The 21,512-nt window shown below is 35.1% G+C and overlaps 4 protein-coding genes across 4 annotated transcripts; 2 read left to right on the top strand and 2 right to left on the bottom strand.

Moving 5' to 3' along the window:
* Positions 1-870: 870 nt before the first annotated feature.
* Positions 871-10,495, top strand: LOC146167580 (trehalase-like). The gene is made up of 14 exons (XM_083396051.1): positions 871-1,640; positions 2,703-2,803; positions 3,099-3,243; positions 3,496-3,684; positions 4,483-4,673; positions 5,491-5,682; positions 6,506-6,580; positions 6,907-7,032; positions 7,606-7,735; positions 7,916-8,015; positions 8,090-8,185; positions 8,303-8,431; positions 8,961-9,084; positions 9,557-10,495. The coding sequence occupies exons 1-14, from the start codon at positions 1,564-1,566 to the stop codon at positions 9,703-9,705; spliced, it is 1,824 nt and encodes a 607-aa protein (XP_083252177.1). The 5' UTR covers positions 871-1,563; the 3' UTR covers positions 9,706-10,495.
* Positions 10,496-11,830: 1,335 nt separating this feature from the next.
* On the top strand, positions 11,831-14,795 carry LOC146167579 (synaptonemal complex protein 3-like). Its single transcript, XM_083386075.1, has 7 exons — positions 11,831-11,924; positions 12,419-12,509; positions 13,002-13,137; positions 13,521-13,631; positions 13,896-13,996; positions 14,192-14,294; positions 14,742-14,795. The coding sequence occupies exons 1-7, from the start codon at positions 11,831-11,833 to the stop codon at positions 14,793-14,795; spliced, it is 690 nt and encodes a 229-aa protein (XP_083242201.1).
* A 1,757-nt stretch (positions 14,796-16,552) lies between these two features.
* On the bottom strand, positions 16,553-18,427 carry LOC146167578 (uncharacterized). The gene is made up of 4 exons (XM_083388914.1): positions 18,121-18,427; positions 17,901-18,058; positions 17,307-17,493; positions 16,553-17,234 (listed from the first exon to the last, which is right to left on the bottom strand). The coding sequence occupies exons 1-4, from the start codon at positions 18,369-18,371 to the stop codon at positions 17,108-17,110; spliced, it is 723 nt and encodes a 240-aa protein (XP_083245040.1). The 5' UTR covers positions 18,372-18,427; the 3' UTR covers positions 16,553-17,107.
* A 35-nt stretch (positions 18,428-18,462) lies between these two features.
* Positions 18,463-20,472, bottom strand: LOC146167577 (reticulocalbin-2-like). The gene is made up of 2 exons (XM_083388913.1): positions 20,178-20,472; positions 18,463-19,391 (listed from the first exon to the last, which is right to left on the bottom strand). The coding sequence occupies exons 1-2, from the start codon at positions 20,447-20,449 to the stop codon at positions 18,680-18,682; spliced, it is 984 nt and encodes a 327-aa protein (XP_083245039.1). The 5' UTR covers positions 20,450-20,472; the 3' UTR covers positions 18,463-18,679.
* Positions 20,473-21,512: the final 1,040 nt, after the last annotated feature.

Here is a 21,512-nt window from a genome sequence, read left to right as displayed (position 1 = left end):
TTTTTTGGCCAACTCATACATCCTATACTAGCGTTGTTCAAACCGGCTTTACAGCCCTACTCCTGGCAAACATTTCTATTTATTTTTTATCAAAAAACTCCAGTGGTAGTCATAAGACTGACTTTGTTATTCCAATCTACTCAATCTCATATAGCTGCCTGGGTATGGTTTCCTTCCCATGCTTTTCTAAGCCTTAAAAATCTTATGTCACTGTTTGTGGAGGAGATATACAAAAGCCAAAACAGCTGTTATCTCATAAGAGAAAATGACAAGCTGCTCTCAAAGCAAATCAGCCAATTTTATCCATTATTAAACCAAAAAATACCGAAGAAACGTAGACCACTGCATTATTACAGATTTATGATGATTTAAATAAAACAATAAACCAAATAAATGTATTACCATTACCAGCTAAATATCAAGTTAAATAACAAAAAATATGTCTATTATTTTAATTTTTTAATACGGTAATTCGATTTCACTTAAAAAGCTGTAATGGCCACGGACCATATGAAAATGCTACATGTTTCTGAGGTTAGTTTGCTTGCGCCAGTCAATCAAATGGTGATGCTTTTGGGTTGGTTTGAAGATTACACTCCTCATGATGGCGGAAAGGCTGTGCTAATGTCAGCGGAGCAAGGATGTGCCAATTATGTTTTCATTGATCTGTCCGCAATCAACAATGAAAACAGAGAAAAGTTTGTAGATCACTCTTTTTGCCGACTGGTAGGCACGATTATGAAAATTGAAAATAACCTAGCTTCGGTAAAAGTTCATTCAATAAACTTCCAACCCACCTGGCAGTATGAGAACTTTTCAAAAATAATTGATCTACAGCGGAACTTTTTTGCATCAAAGGTAAACGATATGTAATGAAAATGGATAAATACAGTGTTTATTGTTTTTATTATGTACATGTCACAAACATGTTTATTTTTGTAAATATTATTCAATATATTATAATATCATACTATTTTATACACTGAGTTTAGAAATCAAAAAATAAATCTAGTACAAGTTTAAAGTGCTTTGTATTATAAAATAGTAGTAAATATAAATACCACTTGCATGTAAAATAAAAATGAATTGCAATGTATGTTGGCTATACTAACTGCCATTTAAGGTGATAAAACAAAATATAAATATTTAGGTATTCCATGCTTAAAATATCTCCATAAATTAGTTTTACTGTAGCGTATTAGTTTTAAATCAATCTGTTCATGTAATATATTTGTACACCTACACTGCAATATAGGGTTTAATTGTATATCAAAAGGGTTTTTCAATTGTCCAATCACAGTGTTTGAGTTTCACTAATTTTGTTGACTTAGCCTGTTTGCTCTCATTTTGCTTAGCCAACCACAGATGCTTAACTGTATGCAACTCCCTTTTAGCGTTTTAACTGCATTATTGCTCAGCACGCTATTCTTGTGAACTGCCCTCTTCTAGGTAATCTCTAAAAAAAGGCATGTCAGCTTGACTTTAATAGCACGTGATTGCATGACTTAATGCATGAGTAGCTAGTATTAACCATTGCTTTTTTTTAACTTATGCCATAGAATCATGAGAGTTGAAGTGGTTATCAATATTTTATCTTTATTTGTTATCGGACAACAGAGTTCTATTCCAGCTTGCAACAGGTATGTCTTTACAAGAGAGATTACCGTTATATATTGAACAATACCCTGAGACAAGTTGTCTTTTTAGTGAAGTATTTTGCTATGGACCTTTACTGGATGCTGCACAAGATGCCTTTATATATAATGATTCAAAGTCCTTAAAATAACCTGGCTTCGGTAAAAGTTCATTCAGTAAACTTCCAACCCACCTGGCAGTATGAGAACTTTTCAAAAATAATTGAGCTAGAGCGGAACTTTTTTGCATCAAAGGTAAACGATATGTAATGAAAATGGATAAATACAGTGTTTATTGTTTTTATTATGTACATGTCACAAACATGTTTATATTTGTAAATATTATTCAATATATTATAATATCATACTATTTTATACACTGAGTTTAGAAATCAAAAAATAAATCTAGTACAAGTTTAAAGTGCTTTGTATTATAAAATAGTAGTAAATATAAATACGACTTGCATGAATTGCATGTAAAATGAAAATGAATTGCAATGTATGTTGGCTATACTAACTGCCATTTAAGGTGATAAAACAAAATATAAATATTTAGGTATTCCATGCTTAAAATAACTCCATAAATTAGTTTTACTGTAGCGTATTAGTTTTAAATCAATCTGTTCATGTAATATATTTGTACACCTACACTGCAATATAGGGTTTAATTGTATATCAAAAGGGTTTTTCAATTGTCCAATCACAGTGTTTGAGTTTCACTAATTTTGTTGACTTAGCCTGTTTGCTCTCATTTTGCTTAGCCAATCACAGAACTGTATGCAACTCCCTTTTAGCGTTTTAACTGCATTATTGCTCAGCACGCTATTCTTGTGAACTGCCCTCTTTAATAGCATGTGATTGCATGACTCAATTCATGAGTAGCTAGTATTAACCATTGCTTTTTTTAACTTATGCCATAGAATCATGAGACTTGAAGTGGTTTTCAATATTTTATGTTTATTTGTTATCGGACAACAGAGTTCTACTCCAGCTTGCAAAAGGTATGTCTTTACAAGAGAGATTACCGTTATATATTGAACAATACCCTGAGACAAGTTGTCTGTTTAGTGAAGTATTTTGCTATGGACCTTTACTGGATGCTGCACAAGATGCCTTTATATATAATGATTCAAAGTCCTTTGTTGATATGAAGCTTAACAATGATTCTGGTTGGTATCATATAATTTAACATCTGATTTATAGTTATTTAATGGCAGGATGAAATAATGTGCTGCAAATTTATCGGCTAATTCATTATTGCCAAGTAGCTCTAGCAGTTTTTTAAATAACTGAAATTGAAATCAGGAAATCTGCTATTAAATACATTAACTTTAAAAATTAAATGTTCTGTGTCATATATTTTAAATACATTTGAGTTAAAGCTATAATGTGATGTCAAGGAATTTTATCTCTCAACCTGAATAGTTAAAAAAGTAGCTTAACTATGTATAACTTCTTTGCCAGATACAGTTTTACAAGCATTTGTTGAGCTCAACTCCACCCTTGGTGGAAATATCACTGACAATGTGATGAAGGAATTTGTAGACCAACACTTTTCACCCCCAGGGTCAGAATTTGTTAATTGGACTCCTGCTGATTGGAAAGAAAGGTAAACTATGACAGGAACAGGACATTACAGTGTCAGAGGGCAACTTGATGGGCAAAATCATGTATAATCTACAAACAATTATGTCTGTTAGTTTGGCATTCGACTTTTCCATGTGTTTTATTTATATTAAATTTGATATTTTCTTTTGTTCTATATTTGAAAAAGAAATTTTATCTGTCCAGATGTTCTTTTTTTTATTTTATTTTTGCAGATGTGAAATATTTTTCCATTTACATTAGTCTTTCTTTTCAGTCCGGCTGTTCTGGACAAGATTGGAGATGAACAATTGCGTTTGTGGGCGATTGAACTAAACGACCTGTGGAAAGAGCTTGGTCGTGAAATGATTGAGAAAGTCGCCACCAACGCTCACTTGTACAGCCTAATTCCAGTTAAAAAACCCGTGATCGTACCTGGGGGCAGATTCCGGGAACTCTACTATTGGTAGGTAGTTAATTGTAGGTAGTTAAATGTGTATTTGAGCGACTCGGGATTTTATTTTGTCGATATGCATGGTTTACTAACAAGCAGTGCTGACAGTTAACGTTTGTTACTTCAAGTCGTTTCAAGTTCGAGACTCGTTTTTCACGTTTAGAATTTAGTGGTTTCCGGGTTTAAACAGATATCTTGAGTCAATAATCACTGTTATATAACTATGGCGTCATGCATTAAATGATGTCATGAAATGTTTTAATATTGTTATACCCGTTGAAAAAAATTAGGTTCTCCTGACTAATAAATTAATTGTTCTCTTACGTAAAAATGTCGTCAACATACGTGATGTATGAAAATGACGCCACAGTTCACAAGATGCATAAATGTCTGTTTATATTTAAATCGCATTTTTTGGGGCATTTTTGAACCCTGAAAAAGACTGCCATGTCGTGTTATTTTATTTATGTTTCCCTTCCAGAAAACTCTCAAAACCTAAAGCGATAAGTCGTTTCGGTCTAATAAGCTATTTTTGAGACAAACTTTCGACACTGAAGTCACAAGTTAAATCTTGTTATTTTAAATTAATGAGCTAGGTCTAATTAAGCCGTCTCCAATAGCTTAATGTTGCAGGTATGTTTTTAAAACAAATCCGGTAAGAAACCGAAAAAAGCACGTTTTTTCAAGACAAACGTAAGCCGATTCAGTTGACTGGAAGACGGCCTTTATTTGCAAACTGCAGCAAATCTGTACATCACGTAATCGTAGTTCAGGTCGTGTAGTATGCCTAACCACGTTTTGCTGACCCAGGGACACTTACTGGGTGATCCGCGGACTTTTGTTGAGCGAGATGGCGGACACAGTGAAGGGAATCCTGCAAAACCTGCTCGACCTCGTCGAAACCTACGGATTCGTGCCCAACGGTGCCAGGATTTACTACAGCAGGAGAAGCCAGCCGCCCTTCCTAACTCCGATGGTTCACGAATACGTGAAAGCGACAGGTATTAATTGGCAGGGGCGGATCTAGGAATTTTGGGGAAGTGGCGTTAAACGTTTTTCGAAATAAAGCTATAAAGTTACGTCATAACATGACTTTAGGATCCAAGTAGCTTAAAAAATCTCCCCTTTTCGATCGAACTCTTGCGCAAATGTACATCCAAAACGTTGTTGTCTAAATCTAGCGTCAGAAGGGGCGTGGCACAGAGGGGCGGCAACAGCGTCATAATTTAGTACGTGATTGATAGCCACACATCAGCGTGAAATAGCTTTTGTCAAGATGACTAGGGAAATAAGTTGTGATGGCAATTGACCCCACAGCGATACAGAAACCACATCAAAAGTTCACACGAAGCGCCAAAACATAAAAGTGGTTTATCCTGTCAAAATAAGAGAGGTGTTTAGGGCGATATAATGGTCTTATTGCAAAGTTGAATAAAATTGAATTAATCAGATTACGTGGGCAAAAAACGCAACTTTAATGATTCTGAGTTTACAAGACCACGGTTTCATAGAGTGCGCAACAAAAAATACTGTATTAAAGCGGGTAAAATTTAATTCAAGTAAATATTCTAATTTGAATAGCACCGTTATACTTTCTGTAATTATGCTCATATTTAAAATGACCGCATATGCGCCTCTATAGCGTGAAAAATACTGTTGTGTTTAAACATAGTAAAAGCCAAAAAAGAATCGCGCGGAGAATATATCTGTGTAACATAGGAAAATAATAATAATAGTGGGTGAGTATGGCCTTACGCCGAAACTCGTTTTATTGTTGAATACTATAATCCCTAAGAATTGTTTACTGCTTCTGCGCAGGTGATTTTGATTTCCTACGTCAGGCCCTTCCAACCTTAGACAAAGAATACTCTTTTTGGATTGATGAACGCAGCGTCACGGTCGAAAAACTTGGCCAATCGTACAAACTCAACCGTTACGCTTCCGACGTCAATGAACCACGGCCGGAGTCCTACAGGGAGGATAAAGAAGTCATCAAAGATCTTTCCCCTGGTAGGTTCTTGACTGCCCCTAGCGACGTACGTTTATTTTAAATTATAAGAGGGTTCTTCTGACAAATATGTATTCAGCGCCGACGTTTTGATTACCTATACGGGTAATCTTCTTCTGGGCAATAAGCTTGCAACTTTACAGAAGGGTATATATAAAGTGAGTCAAAAGAAAAAAAAAAAATTTTATGTTAAAATTGGGGGTGACATTGGTGTCATAGCTGTTGTCTCGTGATTTGTATATGTAAAGCTTTGGTGTTGTTTTTAGTCGATTGCGCACTTTTGTATAGTCATTTTTCCTAAAACTAACCATCGTTTTTCAGGGAACAATGTTTGCGGCAATTTAATGTTTTAGCTGTACATTCCGTAGTAGCGCTTACTAGTTTAAAATTTAAATTTCGCAAAATCGTTTAGCACAAGGCTACCCTTATATTACTGCGAGCCAGCTCTTGGTGATTTGACTGATACAAGAATCAATCTTGACCTCTGTCTCAAGTTAATTGTAAACCCAAACGTCATCACGCACGCACGCCATCAAAACAATCTATTTAAAAGCGAATGTGGCCTAAGTTGCTTCAACTCGAGGCCAATCACTTCCCTGCCGTGTGAGTCAACCCTTTCGATTCGGATCTCTATCGAGCGAAGAAACAATAGCTCAGGGAAATTTTCGCATTGCTTCCTGCGCCCGGCCGGATATTGGTTCAAACCTTTGGGCTTAAATCGCTTGTCTTTGCTTGCGCTCTTTGTGCAACGCCGTCGTTTCGACGTAACCGCGCAGGCCAGAAATAGCGACTTGACCTGACGCAAAAACTTTGTTGCACTTTCAGACGATGGAAGGACGCTAATGACGCACATCACATCTGCCTGCGAGTCCGGCTGGGATTTCTCGACCAGATGGGCAGGCAACCAAGCTCAATTTTACGCTTGTTCCTGGTTAAATGCACCGGTGCCATTGCGAAACACACTGCCTTAAGTTTGCAAATTCATTTTCGACTTTAACGCATTTGCCTATATCTATATTGTAGTCTCACTTAAATCTTTCCATTTGACCTCAAAATAGAGTCTCTTCAGTCAGCTTAAACACTCGTATGAAAGATTTCACGTGCAAGAGACGTCGAACGATTTTGTTTCTAATTAATATGTACATTTGATTGATAGTTTGAATCTTGTTCTCGTTATGTAAGCTCAACAAAGTTCTCGTTATGTAAGTGATTACATATCGTAACAGGTCCTGATTTCGATGCAAATCGCGACGTGATTGGTCAGTTGTGCACACGTGACGTAATACCGGTTGACCTCAACAGCGTATTAGCGCTGTGCGAACGAATATTGGCCAACTATCATGCAACAGAAGGTAAAATAACTTTTTGTATTTTTTATGACAGGAAGAGATTAAAAACGAAGATAAAATTTCTAGAAATTTTTTTGGTCAAATTTAAATTTTTTATGGAGGCATTACAGGAAACAAGCCAAATTTTGTTAGGCTTTCAGAAAATAATATATTAATTTGAATACAAGTTCTACTTGATGGTAGTTGGAAATCACCGCTAAACATAAAAAAAGATGAACTTAACCTTTTACGGGTTGTAAAGAAAGCTCTCTACATCTTTAATTAGGTAGATAAATCACGTTTTCAATTTTAACACTCGATAATATTGAATGCTTGATTCTTGTCTAAACAACCACCGGTAGTTCTCTGCGTTTAAACTCAACAAATAAATTTTCTAATATATAATTTATTTTTAACGTAAACAAATTAACATATCTGTTTTGAGTTGTATAATAACCTATCATAGAGCTCTAAAATATAATTGTAAAACACTTATTTCGTATTCCTAGTTCTTAAAAGAGGTAGATATATAGCGATTTATTTCTCATCCGAAAATTAGAGCTGTTTAACAGCTTTTACCTTAATTTATGATTTCAGGCGAACAAGACAAGGTTCAATATTACGAGGGTCAGTATTCCAAGCGAGTGGAAACTATAGAAGCAGTTTTGTGGAGCGAAACAGAGGGAGCTTACTTCGATCACTCTATTCGTACCGGCGAATTAAACAAGTACAGTTCATTTTATGTAATTAATGTGTTTATTTGCCCTTTTAATGCAACAAAGGGTAAAACTTTTTAAAAGATTACCTGTAAAATATTTTAAGGCACAAAGTATAAAAATAAAGGCTTTGTTGAGTTACTTACCGTCTGCTGGTTTCTGACAAACTTTGAGTTCTTTCAACTTTCCAGAAACTATTTCGCGTCGAACGTCAATCCCCTCTGGACGCGGTGCTTTCCCGATAGCGTGAACGCCGAAGAGCGCGAAATGCGACTCTACCAATATCTCAAGGTATGACGCAGGTAGCAATAACAAGCCAACACATATTCAGCTCTCCCACCCAACTAAAGTTGTCCATTTTTAAGGGCGCTGGTGTCTTGGACTTTCCCGGCGGAATTCCGACGTCGTTGAACGACAGCAAAGAACAGTGGGACTTTCCCAACGCTTGGCCGCCTCTCGTGGTAATCTAAAGTTTACTGTATTTCGCTTTAATTTTTTACCCGGACTTGTTGAATAAAAATATTGAAAATCTAAAATGAAAATTGCAAAACATATTTTTTATCATTTTCGTTTTACAGCATATGGTGATTGAGGGACTCGCAAACAGCTCATCGCAGCTTTTGCGCGACGAGGCGTTGGTTCAGGCGCAGAAGTGGGTTCAGGGCAACTACCGCGTCTACGAGAAGACCAACTTTATGTTCGAGAAGGTTAGTAATTTGATCAAATTGATAAGAACGATAGTAATATTTTCTAAGAAATTTAACGTCCGAAGTGTAAAGCTCTATGTCTCTGTCGAATATCGACTCCGATCCGTTATCATGAAACATTTCTTGTATTAATTTTTCGTATTCACATTCTCAAGATAAAAAAAATGCATTTTTACTGAAACTAAGAAATTGAAAAAAGATACAAAGAGAATTTAGTTTAATTTCTGCCCTTCGCGAATTCAGTAATTTTATTTCTAAACTAATTTCGGAAATCTAAAAAGCTCTAACTATGTTTAGGTCTGGACTCAGCACTCAGCAGAATGTCTAACACAAGCTTCAAATAATAATTTTGTAATATCTGACAGCGTCACTAAAAAGTTGCACGAAATTTAAATAAAATTATAAGATGCAGCCTGCGTAAAACTCGTGCAACACCACACCCACTTGTCTCGAATAAACAGCGTAGCAGTTCCCCAAGTTATTTTTCACGTGTTATGTTATATTAACATGTGACATTTACGTTCGGCAGTACGATGTGACGCAAGAAGACCCTGAACCTGGCGCAGGTGGTGAGTACGACGTACAGAAGGGCTTCGGGTGGACAAATGGGGTAATCCTCACCCTTCTGGATCGATATGGGGCGCAACTAAAGGGTAGGAATTTTTTCCTGCATTGGCTTTCACTTATTTGATATATGGTCGCTTGTCTTTTTATTGTTCGCAATCAACATTGTTTCTTTCAAACGATAGGCCGGGTAAGAGTGTAAAAAATTCGACTTCTAGTATAAAAAAGAGTTGCCAGTAACGCGTTATTATTCACCCTGAGTATATATCACCTACAAGCGTAATTTATTTCAATAATTGTAGTCCTGTCAACAATATAAACATACTGTTGAAGCTAATGAAGATCCGTAAAAGCAGAATGACATACCCCAGTGTACTGGACAGAACAATAAACTGCTCAATGCCTATCCTCAAGCTCATTTGGCTTTGTTAAATAATCTTTGTCTCGGCGATCATAGAATTCATATGACGAAGAATAATTTAATTTTAGAGAAAACTTCTACAAATTGCTTCAGCTTTAAGAGTGATAGCATGTTAATAACGACCCTTTCCATGTACGCAGCTAACCCAAGCCCAACCACTGCAAGCATCGTTACTCCGCCGCTCTCTGAGGAAACGACTAGTTCTGGAAAACCACTTTCTTCTTGGATGTTGAAAAACCCGTTTGTTGCTCTGGTTGCTATTATCGGTGTCGTACTGTCACTGTTCTAAAATATTAAAAAAAAATGTATAAAGTAGATATGCTTTGCCAATATTGTGCAACTACCTCTTAATTTTAGTTGCTACGGTTAGCAATGCTACTCTTACTTAGTTCAAGAGCTGCTTTTCATTTTAGGTAAACGATGAGCTGCTTTTAAATGTTTATGTGCTCTTTTTATATTAATATAATTTCATGTTATAATCAAATCTGCAATGAAGTTTTGCTAACGTTAAGTTGTTGACTTCGGAAACTTGTTTTTATATTCAATTACCGAAATGTTACATAAAAGTTTTCTGAAATGAAGTTCGTTGTGTAGCTAAAGTTGAAAATTACCAACAGTGCCAATAAAAACTTATACCAGGGCACTTCTGTAAACTGTTGTTAATAGTATAGGTTAACGTGGCCCAACTACAGGAAGTTTTTTTATTAGTTCGCAATAAAATCACCCCGCCACACATTGGTGCATTTTCTCCCGTTCTATTACGCTGCTGTTAGTGTAGCCAAACTTTTTTTTCAACTTTATCTTTGCAAACGCAAGGATGTTTTGCATTATGGCAATCAAATATTTTACGATTGAAGACCCGGTGTAATATTTTACATTTTTCTGTGTGTCATGTATCATCAACACTCAACAGCCTATAGCGCTGTGTGGACTAAGATTATGTATAAATTGCAATTTGTGCCAAATTATCTAGCATTTTTTGCTTTTGCGTGCATCTATTACGTCTTTGCAATATGACCATTGTATCGTATTGAACTTTTAAAACAACATAAACTTTCGATCTAATTCAGATCCAGCCATTCCGGCGTGGAGAGAATATAGTGTTATTTTATTTATGAACCCAAAGCGTACGTCGATGACAAACATGATAAAAACAATAATAACAATGGCTCCGGCTTCGGCTCCAGAGAAAATGCTTAGCTCCGGGCTCCAGCTCCGGCTCCGGCTCCGGCTCCCCAGCCCTGGTAACAAATATAAAACTGAAACTACGAGGTAAGCAAATTGTTAATTAAGGATAAATACAAAATATCAGGATGTTTTAATAGGAAAAAAAAAATTGATGATAAAAGTTTATTTCATTGGGCCTCCACGGTGAAACTGAAACGCGCAGAGTAAGAGCAGCAATGCTTGTCAACTGATAAATCGTTCAAACTTTACTTCAGTGTAGTTATCTGGGAGAACGCCTCCAGGTGGGATTAAGATGTCACTCAATAGGTTCAACATTTCATTGGTCATGTTACTTCAATGTCCTATTTTGACTGGTTGCTGTTATGCTTTCACTTTTATGAGTTTATTCGCTTCACATGAAAAAAAGCATGTGCAGTTAGTTAATGTAGCTGTGACTGTCAGACCAACACCTAAAAGATAACTCTGTTAAGTTGACTCATGCTTTATACATGAAGAAGTTGGAATATCAACAGGGATTCTATCGCTCTACCACCCAAAATAAGACTCCTAAAACTACAATGATTATTTTGAAATTAAGGGTAATATTCAATAAATGGGTTGGCATTTACTTTTGTTCCTTGGTTAAAAATCCCCCAAATTAGCGACGGAAGTCACATTTTTTTTAAAAACAACAACTCTAATATTCTAAGATGTGGACCTCAAAAATGCCGACCAATTTTAGAAAGAAGAACAATATTTGACTTTACATGACATAGCCTAGAAATTTATCACTATTGTGTAACCAATATATCGACTGAGTCGCTATGAATCAAAAACAGATTTTATTTTTGCATACCGGTAATAGTATATCTGAGGTTAAGTTTTGCACCAGAGTACAACTGAGAGGCGTGACATAAAACGTATAGGGGCCAGCCTTTTTTAATAGCGTCTATATCTATTCTCAAAGAAGACAAAAAAATGGTCATTTAATTCATTTTTGCTGACATAAGAAACATTGTAAAAGTCGTTATGCATTCTTGTATTTATGGGCCATCCCATGTCCCGATTAATAACGGTTTTACCTTACTGATATTAAAGTTTCAAAATCCGGTTACCAGATTCGTTGTTGTCGAGAAACAATTTCGGCGCCATTGTGCTGGTTTGTTGTAAACTTTTTTCGTTAAACGCGTCTAAAGACATTTATATCTGTGTTATTTTTACAATCTAAGAACAACAAATATCGCAATATGCCACGAAAGTATTCAGCGAAACAAGTGCAAGACTATGTGTGTGACTTTTCAGAGGAAGAAGTAAAGCCCTTAGAAGTTTCCAAGCCCAAGCGTAAGTTAAAATTGGTACACGGCTTGCAGGCAACATTCTATGGCAGGTGCACATCCGATATTTTTCTGAAGAAAATTGTGTGCACGCCTTTTTTGGTATATTGCGCACTTAAATTTCGTAAAAAAAGCTAGCACCTGTTAAGTTGTAACAATAAGTCAGTCAACTTTTGCGCTATTTAGGGTGTATTGGCCTGTGATAAATCATTAAATATCATTGAGTCTATTCCTTAGAATTGCAATCAATACGGTATGCTCGTTCGTTTTTGAATGTTCGATTTGTTTGTTGTTTGGTAAGCCTATGTACAGCAGCTAACAACAAAAAATTAACGGTTTAGTATGTTGTGTTAGTTACAGTCTTTCTCACATAACGTTATGTTTTTCATTATTTTTTGGCCACTTTTACACCGTTGACTAAGTACCAAGAACGACAGCCATGGAAAATTTTGACTGCTGTTCGTGAATTGGACAGAAATAACATTTTTTGTTACAAAATAGCCAATTCAGCCAAGACTGGTAAACGAAAGACCCCGAAGCAAGTGGAACATACAGAGGAGGAGTCGTCAGATGAATGTGAAGAAGAAGATGAGTAAGTTTTGTCCTGCCTTTCAAATAACTCGTGCTTATAAAAGTATATATTTGAATTTATGTGACCACATCTTCGTTTTAGTTGTTTTATGTGCAAAAATTCTAGATTTTATATCGCATCAATGTTACAATTGTCTTCTGACATTGGCGCCTATAAACTGGTTATGACGTAAGTATTTCCCTTGTTTTCGTCAAATTGTAGAAGACTACATTTAGACCAGTGATTCCCAAACTATTAGCCGCGGTACACTAGTGTGCCTCGAAAAATTGTAAAATATTTGCGAATTTTTTTAGTGTGCTCAGCTAAAAAAATTTGAAAACGACTGATTTAGACGATTAAGCCTGTCTAATACAAAAAAAATACGGTAGGCTGGTGGGTATTCTACCCATTTTAAAAACCTTGCTCGAAAAGTATCAGTCTTATAAACATAGATTTGTCTTATGGATCTAAAACGGGGTTTGCCAGTTAGTAAACTTAACGGCTTTTTTCCAGTCCAGTTAATGCAATGCTGCAGCAATTCGGTTCGGAGTTAAAGAAATCCATTAACGCAAAACGTCGTAAAATGGAGACATTTGCACAGCAATGCAAGGAATCCATCGCGAAGATGAATTCCGTCGTGGAAGGACAGGTTAATATAAAACTTCACTTATATTTTTAAACAAGAGGCAGTTCGCAAACCAGACGCCAATATGTATCTAAAACGGTTCATCGAAAACGTGTTAGTTTTTTTTTAAAGTGTGCAAAATGTGATAAATTTAACTGTTACTTTCCCTATTTTCCATGATTTGCTGTAATGTAATTTACTTTCTGTAAAATTAGGGGCAACGAACCTAAATCATGATAAAAGGTGTATGAACTTGCTCAGTTCTTTGGGGAGTTCCTTTCAATCTCAAAATTTGATATTTGCCCTCAAGACAAATCTTACCATGACTAATTTATCCTTGCTGACTATTCAATGGTTTTATCTTGTTTGGCTATTAATAAACTCTCTGTGTATTAACCTTTATTTAGAAATCTGATCGCGACAAGTTATTCGAGGAGTTCGACAAACACATCACTGGCGTGATGACGCAAATGGAAGCCGACATTAGCAAGTCAAAAGAAAACGAAGAAAAAATAAATGTCAGTAAACTTAATGCTCTAGGCGAGATATATTCACCCCTATTTAATGGAAATGTTTTATATTAGACGCCGCGCGACAGTCTTTTTTTAGATAGTCTGTAATACTCATGCTCATGGGCTGACTGGCGTTATGTCAGGAGACTACGAAGTCGGTTGGCGAATCTATGCACAATGAACTTTCTATCACTGATTATAAAATTGAAACAAAATTGCTATATGCAAACCTTTTTCTGTTTAAAGCATGATACCAAATATTGTACACAGAGTTTGTTCAACCAGCAGCTAAAACTTCTGTCTCAAGTAAAAACAGTGCAGCACCAGCGCTACAAGTCGACCAAACAACTGCACGAACAATACGCAAAGAGGTAGGAAGGCGTTATACAGGTTTCATTGAAGCAAGCAAATAGATATTCTGTGTTACGGACGACGTTTATTATAAATAAATTTGGAAACTTTCACCAACCAACTGAAAACATTTCGCGGACCCCCGTTTGAGAACCTCTAGTTTAAAGCATTTTCATGAGTTATAAAAACTGACACGATATATTCCGCACTTGCAGTGTGTCGGAGGTGGAGAAGACGCACGTCACGCAGCGCAAATACGTCACCGACGACCTGGATAAAGAAATGGCTGCGGTGCAGAAAAAGTTGCTTGCCGACTCGGTAGGTCAATTAGAAACGCAGCGAAAGGCATTAACTCGATAACCAGTCGCATACTTTCATAACAGCGTTATGTTTAGAATAGCCGAAGATTAAATAGATTGTTTAAGCGTCTTCTTTAACCTATAAGCGTTAATTAATTTTAGTTTAAAACTGTAACGCTTTAATAATATATGACCAGTCTAAACATCATACTGCGTTAATCGAAAAGTCTAAACATCAAACTGCGTTAATCAGAAAAACTTGTACATAACGAGATTACCGACGAAATGTCTAAATTGATGCGTAGCCATAGCACTATTGTCACAAGTATCTAAAATCTAAATACTACATTTTTGTCAAATCATTTAATAGCTTTGACCAGTTTGGAACATAGATCTTTAAAGGGTAAATCAAAACCCATAACCAACATTAAAGATTTACATTTTTATTTATTTATTATTTTTTAAGAGAAAGCAGGAGCTCTCACAACTACGCAAAACACTGCGCATGCTTTACCAATGAATGAAGAGGCAGTAGTCACTGCATGAATGGGGGTCAGTACTCGCTACATTCGGAAAGAAGTCGAAATTCATAAACATTCATGTCTTGAGACCTTCGCAGCGATTTGGTAGTGCTTAAACAAAACTTTTATAAAAAAATTGTTCGAAGTTGTATTAATCAACCAAATTTTATTTATAAGAACCAGTAATGTGTAATTCTGCCGTCAACTCTTCCGACATCATCTATTCTGATTTAATCTATGTCCAGCGAATATCAATACCTTCCCCGCTATACAGTTAGTGTAACAGGCTTGTTAAAAGTATATATTTTATCTCTGTTTTACATGTTCTATTGCGTTATTTTTTGTGTTGCCGATCGCTCGTAATACATGCAAGTTCTCGATCCGGTGTCCTAGTAAGAATTTTTTTGACAAAACATGCTGCAGTAAAGAACGATAGTTAACGGGTTAGGGCTAACCCCAACTTACCAAACATAGGAACAAACATTTATATATATTATATATATATTTAGGTTTATTGCACGTACATTAAAACAACACTGAATATGATTAATCACCCCAGAGCAGTTGCACAAGAGACACTGCAAAAATACGCAAGCGTGTGTAAAACTTCAACACCAAACAGCAGCGACTCAGCGTAATGGACGAAAGTGCTCCAGTAAAGCGGCATATTACAACGGTAGCAGTGACCTAGTGGCGACACCAAGCGATCGTCAACTTCTTGAGGAATACAGCTTGACTGAAGCCATCTTTTTATTCGATCTATTTAAATAAATGACAAGATTGATAAAAATATAAGTTACAACGTACAGTAACTCGCCTCGTCTATAGCAAAACACACACCATGTCAGTGTTCCCTCTAAATTCTACCACATGCGCAGGTGCCCAAATATGTGCATTAAGTCAAAAAGTAGTGTGCACAAGGGCAAAATTATTAAACGTAAAACTGTCAAATCGGCTCCGCGAAAGATCTTTGCTTTGGTCTTCACTTTCTTTCAGTCTGCTGTCGACAATATTAACTCCGCAGTAGAACACTTAGCGACGCTTCTTTAACATCATGAAAAAGGGTAACATAGTCGGGACAGATGCGCCTTCTTTGCATTGATACATAACGCATCGCGCGCTTAAAAGGACACAATTCACAAATGTTTTGCACGGCTCATTTTTATGCACTCCAAAGAAAAATTGCTCGCGTGAAAAAATATACGATATTCGTGATTTAGTACTTAACCACGCGCTTACGTTTTCCCAGTATAGACAATTTACTTAAAAGTTGGTGTAGCGGACTTCGCGAATTGTAGAGATCTATATAGCCCCCAATGGTCAAAGCAATTTCAATTTTGTAAACGGTCACGGATTTTACTGCGTTAGAGACCGTTATAAGACGCATCGTAGGTACCCCAAATAAAAGTAATTTCAAAAAAATACCTTTGTGACGATAAAGACTTATCGCAGAGAAGTGCATTTTTTTTAAACAAAACAAAGTTGGGTTGAGGCTTTGAATTTGTTTTTGCTCACCTCATTTGTTTTTCAAACAAGGAAAGGGGTTAGTCGACACCATTTGTACATTACTATTAAATCCTCATAACTACAAACACTTAAAAAAATTGCCGCATCTAACAACAGCCAAACTACAGTATACTACAGGTGAATTAAATTTAAGATTTGGTTATCAATAATAATTAATAAACGGACCCTATATACAAGGGGCGGGCAAACGTCACTAAATGTCAAGCAATGACAACCGTGAGATGGACTAAGTGTATAATTTTTGGAATATTGAATAAATTTGGACATTTTAAACTAAAATGTAAATAATTACCTAATTGCTGTGCTATCAACTTAACATGGTAGCAACAGCTTGTCACTAACAATAAACATCTACATCAATATATCAAATCAAATTATTGGTATAAGAATAAGCAGTCAAAAAATTTATATATTTTATGTTTTTGGACCAATTTTGTGAGAAATAACTCTGGGCATTTGATAAGTGTAATAAATCTCTTTTCACCAGCTATTCATAATTTTGGTTAGAATTACAGAATAACAATCATTCAAAACGAAAAAAAAGTTAAATCATTTCATGCATCATTTGAAAAATATTTTAATGGTTGCCCCAATGTGTAGCTCGATTGGTCACTATCAGGAAACATATACACAAATATAATTCAGGACAATAGTTGAATACTAGTTATACAAAATGGATTTTCTTACATTTATTTTAAATATGTTTTTGATTGAAAACAGAATAATTGATTGAAAACAGAATAAAGTCTTAAAGTGTTAATTTGGAGGTATATCACAAATTTGTTTACCAACTATATCGATTTATCTTTCCTTTCAAGTGATGTGGAACAGCAGTTAACATTTTATTGTTGTCCAAACAAATTAGCTTAAAGTTGGAAGACTTTCCTAAATCAATAGGCAGAGTCACAATGCTGCAAAGAATAAATAGCAAACTTTTACCTTTTGAATTCCCAATTTATTTTACCACTGAACATTTCACTGACTTGTTTGACGATATATTTAACTCTTCCAAAAGTTCAAGTTCACATAGTTGCCGTGGTAGTTGGCACAAGCAATTATGGTTCACCCAAAGTTTGAGAAGCAATTTACACTTTCCAATGCTTTTAGCAACCGAAGAAACTCTGTTAAATGACAAGTCAAGATGCTGAACACTGACCATTGCTGACACACCTGAAAATAATATAAAATCAATGTAATAATAGTTGTAACAAGATATAGCATTTATAAAATATAAAAGTTCTCTGCCATTAGGCACAGTTTCTGCTTTTAAATACAAACTAAATAAATTCTAGTATTGCATGACCAAACGATGTACACTCAAAAGGCAGCATTTTAAAAACAAAAAGAACAATAAAAATCATTCATAACAACCTGTATTCAAGCAAAGCATCTTCTCACAAAAAACTTAAGAAATACTATTGCATAACCAAACAATATAAACCAGGTATATAATGTTTCTACTGTGTATTCAGGCAAAGCATCTTCTCACAAAAAACTTAAGAAATACTATTGCATAACTAAACAATATAAAACAGGTATATAATGTTTCTACATAAATTACAGTTCTTAGTTCTTACCATTTGGAATGGACTTTATACGATTGTTTCTTAACACTACAACTTGCAAAGTTGGAATCCGAAATAAAACTTTCGGAAAGCATTTAAACAAATTTGAATCAAGATTAATTCTTTCCAAGTATTTCATCTCTTCAAGTGAGTCAGGCAGGGAAGATAGCCTTGATGAAAACATAAAAAGGTGGTCAATATACAAAAAAATAGCAAACCTTCAGGTTTTTACCTGTTTGCTGGCAGGTATAATTCTTGCAACCGACAATAACTTAGATGAAGCTGCTCAGGAATCATAGAAATGTGGTTACTTTTCAAAAATATCTTGGCGACCTTGGCCGAATGTTTTCTACAAAGTTTGTTGGTAGGAACAGTTTGTAAGCCATCATAGTTGCAAAGCAAATAGTAGCGGAGTAAAGAGGTGTCATTGTCAGTGTGCAGATGATTTAGCCATTTACTAGAACATTCACAATTGCTTGTCATGTAAGTTTTTTCCAGAAACTTTATGTTATAAACAAATGTTTAAATGCACAAATTATAGTTAATGTTTTAACAATTCTAAAATTTAAAAAAATTCTGCAAAAATGAAAATGGTACCATGATTGATTTAGAAATACAGAAAACATGCACTAACACTCACAAATTATTTCAACCACACATGCAATTATAAAATTTAACAATAGGACCACAAAAATATAAAGTATAAAATATTATGCAAGACAAGGATTGTACGCTGTAGAATTGAGAAAAAATACATGCAGAAACGATAAACCCACTGTGTGAAATAGCCTTTAAAGCTCATCTCGGTGTTTTAACAACTGTCGCCCAAAGTCAGTGGCATCACTCTCAAGCCACAACTCATGATTGTTCAGAATCTCAGACACTGTAAGTTTTGAATCCCCATTTGTGTCACATTCTCCAATTAGGTGGTGAGCCTCCTCTTTGGCTTCTTCCCTGTTGTCTTGAGCAATCCATAAAGCAATTTCATCTCCTGTTAAAAATCCATCATTATTTGCATCAAAAACGTCTTCAAACTTATCAGTCTCGATTTCAGTCCATTGTGGATCTGAGTCATCCATATTTTTCTTAAAATTGCCAAGAAACTCCTTTAAGTCAATTTTACCATCTTTATTGACATCAGAAGTTCTGAGCGCGTCTTCAACTAAAATAAGACGAGTTTCAGGATCTAGTCTTGGGTGCTTGAATATCACATACTCTTTTAAATTCAGTTGCTTGTCATTGTCTTTGTCACAAATATCAAATAATTGCTTGTCACGTTGATATGAAGCTACAAATTTCTTCCATTCTTTGGTATCTGGGTTTTTAAATTCATTTGTTTCCTCAGAGAAATCTTTACCAAATGTGTCTGTAACATATTCTTTCCAAGAAATTAACTCATCCATATTTTTGTCTATGTTGGGAAATCCCCTTCTTGTATCTTGAGTTTCAAAGTCATCCAATGCTTTTATTGACCAATTTTCCAGTTCAATGTGATCAACAAATCTAAAACAAGTGCAAAAAGCAAAGCATAAATAGGATACTGTTATTGACATCAAAATATTTATCGGTACACCATTGAAAATAAATTTAATTTTCACACACAATGCCCATATTGCAATATTTCATGTGTCCATTGCCCCTCACCAAACTGTGTTTTTTTTTGCCTATTTGTGTATTTTTTGCCTATTTAACTAAGTAAATGTAAAAAATTTGCGCTATGGGCGAAATCAATAAGATTTTTAACAGGTTTTGTTATAAAGGCAGCAGCTGTCCAATATAAAATATAACAAAATAAATAAACTGTGTGTTGTTTATAAGGTTATTTTTTATGCTATCAAGTTTTTATATAACTAGTGATGTCATGGTATAAATTAACTTTGTAAAGTTATGTTTGACATAACTGTGTGACATTATCTCTGAACATGCTCCCCTCCTCCCAAAAAACTAGATCTACGCCTGGTCAAGTATTATATAATATTTATCCTCCCATGTTTGTTTCTTCCTTGTAATTTTAATTTTGACATTTTGTTTGGTTACTGTTAAAAAAGTGGTAGGATTCTAAAGTCTAGACCAGCGCCCTAACAATCAAAGTTTTGTCCAATGGTTTATATTGCTAACAATATTTGGGTTAGGGTGAGAGTTAGTATTTGGGTTTGGGTAGGTCAAGTAATATTGTTATGTTTGTTCTTACATATTTATGCCTTCCTTGCAATTTCAACTATAACGTCTTGTTTCGTTAGTATTAAAATAAATGCGGTGTATTCAGATGATCGCCCAAACAACCCTTACCCGTCATGGTCAGCATCAATCCTCTTTTCTACCAGCTTCTTGAGACGAGCTTTCTGTTCGCCAAGTGGAAGCTTGAACACAGCATCATCGTCGTCGTCTGCCACATCCTCCTCTGTAATGCCATGAAACAGAACCTCCTTATCGAATTTGGAATCGTGAGGTGTTGGCGACTCTTCGGCTTGCGTTTTTCGTTGAGGGACTATGGTAGATTTAGTATTGTGCACAAACAGCAAAGTACAAACAAACCCAAACGGAATTAAACTACTAAACATCCTACGGCTACACTCTACGCTAGTTACCTTAATATACAAATTAAAGTTTTTTTGTATTGTTATATGCAAGATCTAATATATTTCTGGGGCCAAATAGAAAATTGACTTTAGATATCCAAACAAAACTAGTACCAATCTTCTTGCTTGTTAAATAATTATATTGTATTTTTTAAAACAAGGAAAAATATGATAACTTTACTTGTAAAAGTTAAAAGATAGTACTTATTTTTTTAACTAATATAAATCAAATTTTAACAGCTGCAAAGTTGTTATTTAGGGGATTATTTTTGTAAATACCCCAAATCAATATTTTTTATTTTTTTTAATTCCAAAGTCATATTTTGGAAGGATGGTATTTTATTTATAAGAACATGTTTATGAATTTATCAGTTCATGTTTAAGATTAGTGATACTGCCATGTTATGTCTCATTCCTCGTTAAAATTATATTAGATTTTTCTGGTCGCCAATGACAACAGGACTACGCTTGAGTAATCTCCGTGAAGTCAAAGGCCAATATCATTTAATACATAGGTAGTCCTTGTCCTAAATTGCTTTCATTATATAATTAAGTTGTGCCTTACCTTGAAAAAAGCATCACATGTACTGTTAAGGTTTTTATTATCGAGAAAGAACAGCATATTGTCGTATTAGCACTTGTATTATTGCAGGTTTAGGGTAGGCCTAACACTAACAGTAACACTAATATTTCTAGAATCTAAGGAGTTTTAGGGGGTGGTCTAGAATCCTACCACAACAAACATTATTTGGGTTAGGGCGCGGGTTAGCGTTTGGGTTAGGGTGGGTCAAGTATTAGTATTAAATAAAGAATATTATAATACTTCACCCACCCACACCCAAACTCACACCCTAACTCAAATTTTGTGTCTTGATTTCATAACTGTGGTAGGATTATTGACCAGCGCCGAGTTTTACTTTATACGGAATTTATTCTGTTTTTAAATAAACAACAACTAGTTAAATTAAGGTATAACTGAATAAGTCTGATTATACAAATGAGGTTTTATAAAAATACAATACTAGTCAATTTGGCGAAACTATAT

The sequence above is a fragment of the Ascidiella aspersa genome, chromosome 1, assembly GCF_963924565.1.
Source record: "Ascidiella aspersa chromosome 1, kaAscAspe10.2, whole genome shotgun sequence".
Lineage (NCBI taxonomy): Eukaryota > Metazoa > Chordata > Ascidiacea > Phlebobranchia > Ascidiidae > Ascidiella > Ascidiella aspersa.
This window is presented reverse-complemented; position numbering and strand designations above follow the sequence as displayed.